We start from the raw sequence: 15045 nt of genomic DNA on the forward strand, positions 1-15045 counted from the left end.
TCAACTGGTTCTCCCTTGTCCACTTTACTGGAAACATCCTCAAAAAATTCCAGAAGATTTGTCAAGCATGATTTCCCTTTCACAAATCCATGCTGACTTGGACCTATCATGTCACCTTTTTCCAAATGCGCTGCTATGATATCCTTAATAATTGATTCCATCATTTTACCCACTACTGAGGTCAGGCTGTTTTCTCTCTCCCTCCTTTTTTAAAAAGTGGGGTTACATTGGCTACCCTCCACTCGATAAGAACTGATCCAGAGTCAATGGAATGTTGGAAAATGACTGTCAATGCATCCGCTATTTCCAAGGCTACCTCCTTAAGTACTCTGGGATGCAGTCCATCAGGCCCTGGGGATTTATCGGCCTTCAATCCCATCAATTTCCCCAAAACAATTTCCCGACTAAAAAAGATTTCCCTCAGTTCCTCCTTCTTACTAGACCCTCTGACTCCTTTTATATCCGGAAGGTTGTTTGTGTCCTCCTTTGTGTTCCATTGCCAACTTCTGTGCTCCAACTTATATGTGGAGACTGAATGAATATTTAAAATTTTTACTTTTGCTTTACCTGTTAAACTTTGTGTTAATGCTGTCTCATTTGCTCAAATAACAAAGTCGACAGTTCAAAATTAGCCCAATGTTCAGTGGAGTGATCAAATGACAGTGTTAAGAGAGTAAAAATACTGACCCGGTCAGGATTTAGTCTCAAAGTGGCTTCCCTCTCCAATGAGAAAATGACAATAGCCTAATTGGGTGTGAAAGTTGAACTTTTTTGCAAGAATGGGGAGGATGTTACCTCTACCGTGCATGGTGGCTATATTGTCCAATGTTTCAAGGAGTGGTTTTTTTTCTCCTTTTCAACTGTTTGTCCAATTCCCTATTGTAAGTCATTTGTTTTTTCTTTTAAATAAGGACAATAAACACTCCTTGAAACATTGGAGACCCTGACCATCAGTAGGCTGTCTGACCACATTGAGGAGAAAGGATGTCTGTGACCTTGTTCTCACTTATGAGCACTCTCGGAGAAGAGAGTCACAGGATAATAGTCACCAACAGGGACCTTAGATGATTTATAGGTTCCTTAGTCCAGGAAACGTCCTTTAGCTCAGAAATAGAGAGCCAACTGTGGCACCTCTGCCACAACCCTGATTGAGGTTAGCAAGCTACACAAAGACCAGAGATCAAATGCTGGACCTTCCTGTTCTGGGTGTTCATTTTTAAACTATTGTGAATACAAATTTTTTGCATCGATAATTCAATGTCTAGTTCAAACTTTGCATTCATAGGACACTTGTAAAATAAAAAAAAAATATCATAGAAATTTACAGCACGGAAGGAGGCCATTTTGGCCCATCATGCCCGCGCTGGCCAACAAGAGGCTATCCAGCCTAATCCCACTTTCCAACTCTTGGTCCACTTCAAGTGCACATCCAAGTACTTTTTAAATGTGGTGAGGGTTTCTGCTTCTACCACCCTTTCAGGCAGTGAGTTCCAGGCCCCCACAACCCTCTGGGTGAAGAAATTTCCCCTCAAATCCTTCTACCAATTACTTTAAATTTATGGCCCCTGGTTGTTGACCCTACTTAACATAAAGTAATCAGTCCAGTATTGTATATATTATCCCAAATAGAACACTCCCATTTTCAAGAGTTGTCACTTAATATAGACCGCGGATGTACAGCCAAAAAAACGTTTTATTTTTCTAAGCTCCTTGGGCCCAAGTTTCCACATGATTTGCGCCTGATTTTTCGGAGCAACTGGTGGAGAACGGACTATCTTAGAAATCGCAATTCTCCACATTTTTTTTTCTGCAGTTCTAGTCAGGTAGAACAGTTCTACTTTGGAACAGAATTTTTTCTTCAAAAGGGGGCGTGTCCGGCCACTGACGCCTGATTTCAAAGTTTCCACAGTGAAAACGTACTCCAAACTAACTTAGAATGGAGCAAGTGAAGATTTTTGTAGAACTGAAAAAACCTGTTCTACACATTAAAAAAATCAGGTGCAGGTTACAAATTAGGCGTCCAGAACCGAGGTGGGGGGGGGAAGGGGGGTGGGGGGAAGGGAAGTCATTAAGTTCTACAATAAATCCTTATTTATACTTATACAAATATTATACAAATAAATCCAACCTGAATAAACATTTATAAGCAAAGAAAAGATTAAATAAACCATCTTCTTACCTGTGTGAAAGTGCTTCAGCCAGGGAGAATTCTGCAGCCGTTCGTGCCGCTGAGCGGGGGGGGGGGGGGGGGGGGGGGGGGAGAGAGAAAGCCGTTCGTGCCGCTGAGCAGGGGGGGGAAAGAAAGCCGTTCGTGCCGCTGAACGGGAGGGGGGGGGGGGGGGGGGTGAGAAAGCGGTTTGTTGTTGGGGAGGGAGGGGAAGGAGACAGCGGCTTGTTGCCGCGCAGAGGAGGGGAGGGAGGGGAAGGAGGAGACAGCGGCTTGTTGCCGTGGAGGGAGGGGAAGGAGACAGCGGCTTGTTGCCGTGGAGGGAGGGGAAGGAGACAGCGGCTTGTTGCCGCGCAGAGATGGGGAGGGAGGGGAAGGAGACAGCAGCTTGTTGCCGCGCAGAGGAGGGGAGGGAGGGGAAGGAGACAGCGGCTTGTTGCCGTGGAGAGAGGGGAGGGAGGGGAAAGAGAGAGCCGTTTGTTGCCGCGGAGGGGAAGGAGACAGTGAGAAGGGTAGCCTCAGTGCTGATGTGCTGATGGCAATGTGATTTTATTAAAAAATGTTCAAAAATTAAACAGCTACAAAGAACTACAAAAATGGCCGAGTGCCAATGTTTTTTTTCCACACTGAGCATGCGCGAACGCTCCAACGCGCACGCCCAGCGTTGCCGGCAGGAAAAAAACTAATTTAAATAGTACCCGCCCCCTCCCACTTACAAAATCGGCGCGAGTGTAGGCTCCGCCCCCCTGGGCGCCGCGCCAGGCAGACAAGGAGCTGCAAAGCGCTCGAGAATAGCACGTTTTTTTTCTGGCGCCGTTTTAGGCACGAAAAACGGGCGCCCAGCTCGGAGGGGCGCCCGTTTTTTATCCTGTGGAAACTTGGGCCCCTTATGTCCTCAAAATAACCCAAAGCACTTCACATCCAATGAATTACTTTTGAATCACTATTATATAAGTAAACATTGCAGCCAATCTGCTATAGTAGGATCCCACAAACAACAAATGAGTTGACCAAGTAATTTATTTTTCGTAGTGTTTTGGTTGAGGTTAGAATGTTAATCAGGACCAGGAAATCTCCCTACTCTGAAAGGGCAGATTGGGTCTCGGTTTAGCATCGCATCTGAATAACAGCATCTCTGCTAAAGCAGCACTTCCTCAATGCTCCAGTGAAGCATCAGCCTTGGGCTAGATTTTCCCTGACTTTGCGACTGGGTTTTCGCCGCGATTTGGCCCTCCGCGGCAAAAACCAGGTCGGTAGGATCCTCGGGTACTTCTTTGCGGCGGCGCTTTCAAGTACCGTCAGGGAGAGGTGCGCCGACATGCAATGTCGCGGATTGCGGTACCATCGTACTTTTAGCACTCTCCGTCACACCCAGAATACCGACAGGTCAAACCTGTCAGTGCAGCCCTGCCAACAGTGGTAAGTATGAAGACCTGCAAAAACGGTTAAGTTAATTTTTTTTTTAAAATTCATTTTTCAACAATTTAGTAGGTAAGGGTTTTGTGAATGTTTTTTGTAATTATTTGTTTGTTTTCACCCCCCTCCCAGGGCCTCTCTCACAGCACTACCAGCCTCGGAGTAAAGTTGCCGAAACTCGCGGTTTGCGCCGTGAATCCTCGTGCTACGCTGACTTTACCGATGGCGCAGACGTAAAGATCGAAAGTTAGGCCTAAAAACGGTAGCGCAGCGAAAACAGTAATTTTGCCGTGAATCTTCTGTTTTTGCTGAAAACCGAAAATCCAACCCAAGGAGTATTAAAACATTTTAATCTTCATTAACCACTCAAGGTTCCACCAATGAGAATATGGTCTTGTTCAATCAATTCCTTTTCAATCTATCAGAAAGCAATTTATCTATCCATCGGCCCTCTATTTAAAAATCATGAACTACAGCAACAAAAAATTGTCCAACAAAGGAACAGGAGCTCCATGGGCTGATCACCCAAGTTCACGGCCCAGATCTAAACTGCAGGCCATACGTTGGAGACACTTGGCCTAAATTATGTGACCAATCCTGGAATGGGGTCCTGAACCCACCAAGTCCAACATAAATGAAAGTGCTGCCAATGCAATAAAGCTGACACAGTAAAGGAAATAGAAACATGAATTTTGTTGAATACCAATTAAGAATTGTTGCATGCGCAATTTTACTTACTGGGTGAAAATATACATCACCATAATTGTATGAAAAGGTCTTCAACTCTTCAACATTCATAGATGCAGTAGATTTCACAGCTTCTAGGTAATCCAGGCTAAAGAAAGGAAACACTTTAGTGGAATCTAGCTCAAACACCAGTTTAACTAATTAAAAATTGTTAGGCATCCAGTAGCACAGTATGTTGGTTTATTAATGGCTGCTTCAGAATGGGAGCATATGGGTTTGTGTTTCTGATCTTGATTGGGTTAACAAGGTAAAGCAGAAACATCCAAGGAAGAAGTTATAACGTGGCATTGGCAAAACTTTGGTAGCAAGCTATGCATACCATGCTGCTTCAAATATTATCGATGCAAATTAGTATTTGTTGAACTCAAATGTATGGAAATGGTTAGAAAATCTACACAATCTCAATAAAGAAGAAAATTAATGTAAATACATATTAATTTAAACAAGACAGTTGCTGAGGCATTAACTCATGCCCCAAAGCAATGTTTACTTAATAAGAACATGACTTTAATTTTATTATATACACATTTTCCTTCCATGTAACAGGTTATGTACTTCAGTATTAAATGATAACCCATTTACTAAAATAAGAACACTCAAGCTCTCTTCCGTCCATATGTTATCCTACGCAAGAGAAAAACTACATCGACAGGAAGTATTTTACCGCTTGCTATTTGTAAACTATCTACATGCCTGAATCATTCTTGCATGTCGTGAATCAACTAATAAAATCAACATAATTCAAAATAGTTTAAAAATAAGAGAGCAGATTGAAAGTTAGATCAAAGCCAAGGAACAACAGCACTCACATATTTAAAGGGTGCATCAAGGGAGGGGGGATGGGGGTGAGCGGTGGAGACAAACAGAAAGATGCATGAAATCCAAAACCTGAACCTATTTGAAGTAAAATTAGAGGAGGGCATATTATTTGAGGAAAAAACAAACGTTTTGAGAAATATAGCATAAAATCATCCAAAAAGACACTGAAGTATCTATCCTCTCAAATGACACTCCAGTTTGCAAATGATAATATAAACTGAGGCATTAATTTACAGCAGTCTTAGAGGCCTTTGATGTTGAAATGTTACTCCAGTGTTAGAAGTCAGTAGCCTTGAATAAAATTATTAAAATAATGTAAAATTGCAGGATTTTTACTGTACTGTAGTTTATTTAAAAAAACATTTTTAAGTACATAAATGAGTGCAGGAAGGCACAGCATGTGGTGCTCCAATGTGTGACTTGGTGTGACTACACAGCAATTTCCTGAGCTCAGCTTTACTATGTGAGAGAGATGCAAATAAGAGACTGGCTCCTTGTCCACAAAAATGGAAGAAAATATTAAATAACAAGTCAGATCAGATATCCTTAAGAATGACAGATAGGTAGAGGTAAGGGAGATGGTCTGTTGCCCAACCCTTCACTCAGAAAGAAAAGAGGGGGAAATTACGCAACAGTTTAGAACAGTACTTAAGTTTAAACATATGTACAACCTGTGAGCCAACATAATTTCCTCTTCAATGGCTTCTCGAACAGATAGTGGGATGCATCTTTCCACAAGACCATAGTATTTCAGTTTCTCATAGGAAGCGGACAATCGCTCTGGTATTTCAATACTGCAAACTGGGCTAAAATGTATCCAAAAGAAAATGTTACCAAGATTATTGAAATGAATTATAAGAAGTTCTCTATTTTGCCAGCTATAGAGTCCTACATAAAAATCAGTTTAGGCAATTTTGACCCAATTTTCTAGTAGTGTTGGATTCCCAGTATACTATAATTTGGGAAGAATATTTCATTATCTCACTTAGGGGTGACTGGAAAATGTAAATGTCATAGTAACACAGCAAGTTAGCTGAATAATGTTTAGTTATATTGATGGGACAATATGGAAGAAACTTTAAAAAAAGACTTGGATTTATATAGCACCTTTCACAACCTCAGGATGTCCCAAAGCGCTTTACAGCCAATCAAGTGCATTTGAAGTGTCGTCACCCTTGTAATATAGAAAATGTGGCAGCCAATTTGTGCACAGCAAACTCCCACAAACAGCAATGTGGTAATGACCAGGTAATTTGTTTTAGTGATATTGATTGTGGGATAAAATATTGGCCAGGACACAGGGAATAACTCCCCTGCTCTTCTGCGAAATAGTGTCATGGGATCTTAACGTCCACTCGAGAGAGCAGACGGGGCCTCGGTTTAACGTCTCATCTGAAAGACGGCACCTCTGACAGTGTAGCGCTCCCTCAGTACTGCACCAGAGCGCCAGCCTAGATTTTTGTGCTCAAGTCTCTGGAGTGGGACTTGTACCCACAACCCTCTGACGCAAGAGGCGTGAGTGGTACCAGCTGCACTTTGTTCTGACAGGTCAATACCCGAGCTGGGAGTGCGATGAGAGAATATTTGGGTTGTTGACAGGAGTTCCATACCTAACATAAAAGAGTGAACTACTTAAAAAAACAATTCAGACTTGTTGGATACCATGTTTATAATAATTTATCCTTGTTTACTTGGTCAATTCCCCTAATTTAGCAGATTTTAATGGTCTTTATTGGGGGAAAATTTTCCATTTTTTCCTCCTTTTCCAAGAGAATTAGAATTAGAATTAATTTCTACTGGACATGAATGACTTGCCTCCATCTATGTTGATCTATAGATAGCTATTAGGAGATGTACAACAGCAACTAGGTGGCTGATCCTCTAATTTTCCTCCCTGTAGGGGAAACCACTCAGCACTGCCTGCTGGATATTCAGTGAAAAATTATTTACATGCTGGCATCTTAAAAACAACTTCAGATCCGAAGCACTTGCTTCAGTCATTCAGATACTCATTTATCCTGCGGCATATGTATCATTATTGAAAGAAACAGCATCCAAATATAGAAACTACTGATAATAATCATGACATTTAGAAGTGTGCTTTTTCTCTTTTAAAATTAATTTGTGGGAGACCAAGAATTGCAAATTATGTTTCAACATTTACATTTTTACAGTGCTTCAAGGAAGCCCTAATTGCCAATATCATTAAAAAAAGAACCACAACATCACCCACTGCAGCACTTACTAATCCCACAGCAGGTTATAGCTCATCATTTGTTCATTGTAGATCAACCCAGTTCCTGAAGCCATGGCTAAAGAAGAAAAACACATTGTTTTGTATAAGCAGCCAAACTTGGTGTCACTTATATCCCAAATAAACTAACTTTAACTTTAAAGCATATCCTACAAGGTTGAATTGATAACAGCAGAATTTCTTACATCTCAATTGCTTCACTAGCAACTTGCAAGATTTCTTTGGAGGAACGAACGAAGCACTGCGTCGGTCTGTCTCAAACACACCAGTTTAGGATTGAGACAATAAAAAGAGTTGCGGTGTTTTACTTCTCCCGCTCCCTTTAGCTTTGATGATTCAACTCTGACCTTATTTTGTCAGTGACATTCTTTGTCTCTTTTACCAGATTTCAAATTAAAGATTGGGTTTCCTCTTGTGTGGCTGAACGTTTTCAGCTCAACAACTCTGAACTTTTAATAATACCACCAAACCAACTAACCTGCATAAAGCACCCTATTAACAAATGGCCCGCAGTTCTCCCATACTCGCTGAATCTTTTGCCAACTCTCTGCAACCAACTGCCAGTAACCATTTAACCAATCAACCAGGCGGCTGTAGCTCGACCTGCACGGACTCTGGATTGGCACACAACTGAAAACTCGTTCTCTGTCTGGCCGACCATGTTGTCAATCATGATTCACTACCACACTCCTACGAAATGAGGTTAACCAGAACATAAATATTTTAATTTAAAAACAGAACAGTGGAAGCACTCAGCAGGTCAGGCAATATCTCGGCCTTTTGGCTAAGATCATGCGTAACTGACCTGACAGGGGAGTAACCACCATAACCCCAAGGTGGTTCTCCCTGGATCAGGAAGGTATATGCTTGCTTTTTTGGAAATAGGAGGTGGGTGGGGTGGCTTGACCCATCCACCTCCACGGAGGTGTGTGGGGGACCTGACCCATCCACCTCCATGGCACGAACCTGGTATTGCAGTACTTCCAGGAACGGTGCAGTGACTCTAGGCCTTTTGGCTAAGAGCATTGGCGCAGAGTGATCCTTGAATGGGCCCAAGGTGACCTCTGGCGTTTGTGATTTGACAAAGAATTGGAACGATTGGCTACGAATTTCAAAAAAAAAAAATATCTGTCGAGGGAATATTTGGGGTATTGAACGCCACTGCAGAACCTCAATTCCCGAAACATCGACTTGTGTTCTCATGAAATGCCGCTGGACCTGCTGAGTGTTCCCAGCAGTTTCTGCTTTTGCTTCAGATTTTCTGCAGCAACAGTATTTTGGTTTGTGCCTTTATCTGGCAGTGGTTCCAACTAGTGGCCAGGGCAGCACTGCCCATGTGCGCATTGACAAACAATCTGATTTTTATTTCATTTAACCCCTAATTTTCTCAGAGTGAAAACTAGAATTAACCGTTAGTGGTTTTTTGCACTGTTAATTCAATATCCTTTGACTATCTAAAGCTGCTTTAAAGTGAACATTGCAAACAGTAACATTCGAATATGATTGGTCCAAACACTCAAATTAATAAAGGTATTGAATTATTTTATAGTAATATAATTGTCTTAACAGAAAATTAGATTCAATCAAGTTCTATTCCAATGTTGTAACTTTAAAGAATGTGTGGTTGTAGATTTAACCCCCGAACTGTGATCCAAGAAGCAATGCTCATATGATAACTAACTTCATATAATTTGCTCGAAAACAGAAACACCTTTTAAAATAAATCACAAGAAACAAAATCATATTTTAAAAATGGGTAATGCAAATACTTTAAAGATTCGCATTAGAGCGACTTATGAAGAGAATCCTGAGAAGGTGCTGTAAATTGTGAAGCTCTGAACTTTGTCAGAACACCTTGAGTCATGACCACTTGCAGCCTCTCAACACTTCGAAATCGTGGTCTCAGGGAAGGCAGATCCTAAGGAGGGTAGTTCGCTGTAAAAAGATAGGGATGAGTATACATTAAAATTAGAGTACTTGGCATTCGGCAAATTTACCTGTGCGCTGAAGTGAACAAACATGCGCAATGGCACCGGGCGATCGCTGAGGTCACAGCATCCGGCGTCTTCGGGCCAACCGAACTTCACGGCGGAAGCGCAAGATGAGTGACAGCAGGACGAGCCATACAGCAGGCGAGCTTGCCACCCGAGAGCCAATGGCGAGGCAGCGCGGGTTTTGCTGCCGGGTTCGGTTGGTTGAGGGGTTTGCGCGGGGCGGTTGCGGAGCGACGGTGCAGGGTTGTGTGCCGAGAAGATGCGGTGTGGAGGTAGGTGAGCAGATTGTTCCAGAAGATGTGCGCAGGTTAGTTATTCTGGCAGCTTTTACAGTCTCCGGTTTTATTTAATAAACGCAGGACTTTCCATTCAGCCACAGGCGCAATGGCTGTATCAGGGAGCCTCCTATCGCGGTTCACCGGCTGGGTTGTAATAGGCGGAGCGAAGCTCCTTCTGACTGGGGTATCCTTGTTCGGGTGTCCGGTCACTATATATCGCACGACACTCTTATGTAAGCCATAGTTCAGTGGGTAGCACTCTCGCCTCTGAGTCAGAGGGTTGTGGGTTCAAGACCAACTCCAGAGACTTGAGCACAAAAATCCAGGCTGATACCCCAGTGCAGTGCTGAAGGAGTGCTGCACTGTCGGAGGTGTCGTCTTTCGCATCAGACGTTAATCCGAGGCTCCCTTCTCCGGTGGATGTAAACGATGCCGTTTAGTGACAAGGGTGGACTGCAGAAGCTGGGGTTGTTCTCCTTGGAGCAGGGAAGGTAGAGAGGAGATTTGATAGAGGTGCTCAAAATCATGAGGGGTCTAGCAGAGTAGACCCGTTGGCGGAAGGGTCGAGAACCAGAGGACGCAGATTTAAGGTGATTAGCAGAAAAGCCAAAGATGACACGAAGGGCAACTTTTTTACGCAGCAAGTAGTTAGGATCTGGAATGCACTGCCTTAACGGTGATGGAGGCCTCCTTTTCAAAAGGAAATTGGATAAGTACCTGAAGGAAAAAAATTTGCAGGGCTACTTGGAAAGGGTGGGGCAATGGGATTAACTGAAGTGCTCTTGCAGAGAGCTGTCACAGGCTCGACTGGTCGAATGTCCTCCTTAGGTGCTGTAACTATTCTATGATTCTTTGATCCCATGGCACTGTTTTGAGTTATCCCCAGTGTCCTTGCCAATATTTATCCTTCAGTCACCATCACTAACAAATTATCTAGTCATTATCACATGGCTGTTTGTGGGAGCTTGCCATGTGCAAATTGGCTGCTGTGTTTACTACACCACAACAGTGACTACACTTCAAAAGTACTTCATTGGCTGTAAAGTGTTTGGGATGTCCTGAGGTAGTGAAAGGCGCTATATAGATGCAAGTCTCATCTGAAAAATGGCCCTTCAACAGTGCAGCACTCCCTCAGTACTGCACTGGAGTGTCAACCTAGATTTTTATGCTCCAGTCTCTGGAATGTGACTTGAACCCACAACCTTCTGACTGAGGTGATAGTGCTACCAACTGAGCCATGTTTGACCATTAATGGGTGTTGTGGTGGTCAGTATAAGATGGAACACTTCTGAAAGTGAATTGTGATTTGAATGAAAGTCATACTGAATTGTATTTCATTAGTTAAGAAAATGGTAGCATGTATATAACTGAAGTAACTGGCATCTGTAAGTATAATCGTGGTGCTGAATTGTGACTGAAATCCAATATTTTCTTTATAATGTCCTCAAATTCAATCTTTGATATTTGTGCTGTTGCCATGAAGACTGTTACTCTGGGAATATAGCAATCTGATAGTTTGTCCAAGGGATCGCTCTTTATATATGAGCATGAACAAGGGTAATAGATGTTATCTGGTTTATATGCAGCAGACCCACAAGAATTGTGATTAATGATCATGATCCCTTGTGATTTCATTTGTTTTCCACCACCCTCCCCTTTTGCAGAAGTCAATGTACTTAACTCTCTACAGCTATACACTCATATCACTACAATTATCAATAGCAACATTCACTGCTAACACAATAAATGACCTGAGCTAGAATGTTTTTACTAAACTGAGTATGGTCACTTGGCCCATCTTGTTAAACCTTCAGAAAGATTCTCCCCTCCCCCACTGGAGCATCTAAATTTTTCTCAAACAATTGTAGGTTTTTTATCTCCACCACTATCCAAAAGTCTGTTCTATATATTCATTGCTTATTCTATGACAAAGGACTTCTTGGCATCAATCCTACCTTGTCTTTTAGTAGTTTAAACTTATGTTTCTCTGCCCTACTCTGGCAATTTAGTAAAATTCTAATATACTTTTCCCAGGCTGTTTACTATCCTAATGGAATAGGGGCTGCAACCTCGCACATTCCATAAAAACATGATCGCAGAAATTGCAGGCGGCCTGGGAGCCCGTGAATCGACTTAAAAACTTATTGCACGGGACTGCTCCGTGCAACACCCTCCAGGCCAAGTCCCCAATAAATAGAGGGAGAACTCCCGCATAGAGTGCACTCCATTGGGGACACCCGTCTCCTCCAGACGGCAAGATGGTACTCCATGACGTGTCCGGACGGCAGATGAGGATGGCAAAGTGGAGAGTGTGAAGAGCAGCCCGTACAAGTATCCCCTCTGTGCAGCAAAAATATGGGTGTAAGATGTTCATGAGACACAGAGCCCTGTACATCTGAAAACCTTTATTTTTACTCGGATGGTTTTCATGGAGAGGGAGTTAGATATGGTCCTTACGGCTAAAGGGATCAAGAGGTATGGAGAGAAAGCAGGAAAGGGGTACTGAGGTGAATGATCAACCATGATCTTATTGACTGCAGGCTCGAAGGGTCGAATGGCCTACTCCTGCACCTATTTCCTATGTTTCTATCTCAAAGACCAGTTCTCAGCTCCTCCTTTCAAAACTGAAAAATTGTAAGTTTCTCAAATATTTCATTACAATTCTGAATTCTGACTCTAGGGCTCAAATTCCTGAATCTTCCCTGAACTGTGTCCAGTGCTTGAATTTGCATCTTGTATTTTGGTGACCAGAACTGGACAAAGTAATCGATGTGTAATTTGACTAGTGTTCTCTGCAATGGGCAGCACGGGCCAGCCCACACTGCGATATGTGTGCACACTAGGTCCGTGCAGCAGAGCAGTTCTCCAATCGCCTTGGTTAATCCTTGCCACTGGACCAAGACCTAGCTCTGTCAAGCCTATGTGGTGGCTGGTGGGCAACGGCCACCACACGTTAAAAAAAATCCATGCACAGGCATCTTCCACCCTTGAGGATGCAGTTCAGGTCCTTCATTGAAACACCTGTGAACTTTTTGACGTGGAAGCAAGTCATCCTCGATTTGAGGGACTGCCTATGATGATGATGATATACAGTTTGAACATGACTTCCTCTGACATCCTATTATTTTGGCTATATAGTTCAGTGTTTTAGTTGGTTTGCTAATTGCTGCTCTGGAGTGGTTAAAGGACAATGTAGTTTGAGGCATGCCAAGTTTGGTCAGTGTTTTACATGTTCAGTAAATAACTGAGGGTGAAGTGAGATGAATTAATCAATATTCTCTAGTTTCAGATTGTATTTTGACACAAACCCATTCCATCAAGATTTATTCTATTGTAGTGGCTGTGCTTTTGGAATTTGGGAGTAATAAGGCGTTTTCATGTTCAGTGTAACTATTTGTACTGACCCTTTTTTTGACAGACATGTGTCTGTCAAGCTCTGCCACCTCCTTTCCAGCCCGAATCATTCCCTCCACGTGGTGCCAAGAAGCAGGACCTGAGGCTCCGACTCTCTTCGCCTGCTCAGCCCCCTACCCTCTCCCTCCCTGACATCTCTTCTTCCCCCCCCCCCCCCCCCAAAACTCCCTTTCCCTCTTTTTTTTTTCTCTCTTTTTTTCCCCCCCCTCCTCCTCCCACCCCTGGGGCCGAGAGCAGCGGGGAGCCGAGACAGTCCCGTACAAACCGGATGATCTGCACCTGGGCAGGACCGGAACCAATGTCCTAGGGGGAGTGTTTGCTAGTGCTGTTGGGGAGGGTTTAAACTAATACGGGGATGGGAATCTATGCAGGGAGACAGAGGGAAGTAAAATGGGGGCAGAAGCAAAAGGTAGAAAGGAGATGAGGAAAAGCGGAGGGCAGAGAAATCAAAAGCAAAAATCAAAAAGGGCCACATTACAACATAATTCTAAAAGGACAAAGAGTGTAAAAAAACAAGCCTGAAAACTCTGTGTCTCAATGCGAGGAGCATTCGTAATAAGGTGGATGAATTAACTGCGCAGATAGTTGTTAACGGATATGATATAATTAGGATTACGGAGGCATGGCTCCAGGGTGACCAAGGCTGGGAACTCAACATCCAGGGCTATTCAATATTCAGGAAGGATAGACAGAAAGGAAAAGGAGGTGAGGTAGCATTGCTGGTTAAAGAGGAGATTAACGCAATAGTAAGGAAGGAGATTAGCTTGGATGATGTGGAATCTGTATGGGTAGAGCTGTGGAACACCAAAGGGCAGAAAAGTTTAGAAGGATGAGAGGGGATCTCATAGAAACATATAAAATTCTGATGGGACTGGACAGGTTAGATGCAGCAAGAATGTTCCCGATGTTGGGGAAGTCCAGAACCAGGGGACACAGTCTAAGGATAAGGGGTAAGCCATTTAGGACTGAGATGAGGAGAAACTTCGTCACTCAGAGAGTTGTTAACCTGTGGAATTCCCTACCGCAGAGATTTGTTGATGCCAGTTCATTGGATATATTCAAGAGGGAGTTAGATATGGCCCTTACGGCTAAAGGGATCAAGGGGTATGGAGAGAAAGCAGGAAAGGGGTACTGAGGTGAATGATCAGCCATGATCTTATTGAATGGTGCTGCAGGCTCGAAGGGCCAAATGGCCTACTCCTGCACCTATTTTCTGTGTTTCTAAAACGCTAGTGGGAGTTGTGTACAGACCACCAAACAGTAGTAGAGAGGTTGGAGATGGCATCAAACAGGAAATTAGGGATGCGTGCAATAAAGGTACAGCAGTTATCATAGGTTACTTTAATCTGCATATAGATTGGGCAAACCAAACTGGTAGCAATACAGTGGAGGAGGATTTCCTGGAGTGTATAACAGATGGTTTTCTAGACCAATACGTCGAGGAACCAACGAGAGAGCTGGCCATCCTAGACTGGGTGTTGTGTAATGAGGATTAATTAGCAATCTTGTTGTGCGAGGTCCCTTTGGGAAGAGTGACCATAATATGGTAGAAACATCGACATAAAAACATAGAAAATAGGTGCAGGAGCAGGCCATTCGCCCCTTAGAGCCTGCACCACCATTCAATAAGATCATGGCTGATCATTCACCTCAGTACCCCTTTCCTGCTTTCTCTCCATACCCCTTGATCCCTTTAGCCATAAGGGCCATATCTAACTCCCTCTTGAATATTTCCAATGAACTGGCATCAACAACTCTCTGCGGCAGGGAATTCCATAGGTTAACAACTTTTTGAGAGAAGAAGTTTCTCCTCATCTCAGTCCTAAATGGCCTGCCCCTTATCCTAAGACTGTGTCCCCTGGTTCTGGACTTCCCCAACATCGGGAACATTCTTGCTGCATCTAGCCTGTCCAGTCCCATCAGAATCTTATATATTTCTATGAGATCCCCTCTCAT

At 43.2% G+C, this 15045-nt stretch overlaps 2 protein-coding genes and 1 pseudogene across 4 annotated transcripts in view; 2 read left to right on the plus strand and 1 right to left on the minus strand.

Annotated features, from left to right (window-relative positions):
* hdac10 (histone deacetylase 10) overlaps nt 1-9486 on the minus strand; it is a 45075-nt gene extending 35589 nt beyond the window's left edge. For all 3 annotated transcript variants that reach the window (XM_070897374.1, XM_070897373.1, XM_070897375.1), the window contains exons 1-4: nt 9401-9486; nt 7395-7461; nt 5821-5955; nt 4322-4418 (exon numbers count right to left, since the gene is read on the minus strand). In XM_070897374.1, coding sequence (XP_070753475.1) covers nt 4322-4418; nt 5821-5955; nt 7395-7459 — 297 coding nt within the window. In that variant the 5' untranslated portion in view covers nt 7460-7461; nt 9401-9486. The remainder of the gene's footprint in view (nt 1-4321; nt 4419-5820; nt 5956-7394; nt 7462-9400) is intronic.
* On the plus strand, nt 8171-8406 carry LOC139279163 (U2 spliceosomal RNA; annotated as a pseudogene).
* The window catches only part of tubgcp6 (tubulin gamma complex component 6), a 38324-nt gene continuing 32434 nt past the window's right edge, over nt 9156-15045 (plus strand). The window contains exon 1 of the mRNA XM_070896741.1: nt 9156-9218. Within this exon, the coding sequence (XP_070752842.1) occupies nt 9156-9218 (63 nt within the window). The remainder of the gene's footprint in view (nt 9219-15045) is intronic.

This window comes from Pristiophorus japonicus, chromosome 13 (genome assembly GCF_044704955.1).
Source record: "Pristiophorus japonicus isolate sPriJap1 chromosome 13, sPriJap1.hap1, whole genome shotgun sequence".
In the NCBI taxonomy this organism is placed as follows: domain Eukaryota; kingdom Metazoa; phylum Chordata; class Chondrichthyes; family Pristiophoridae; genus Pristiophorus; species Pristiophorus japonicus.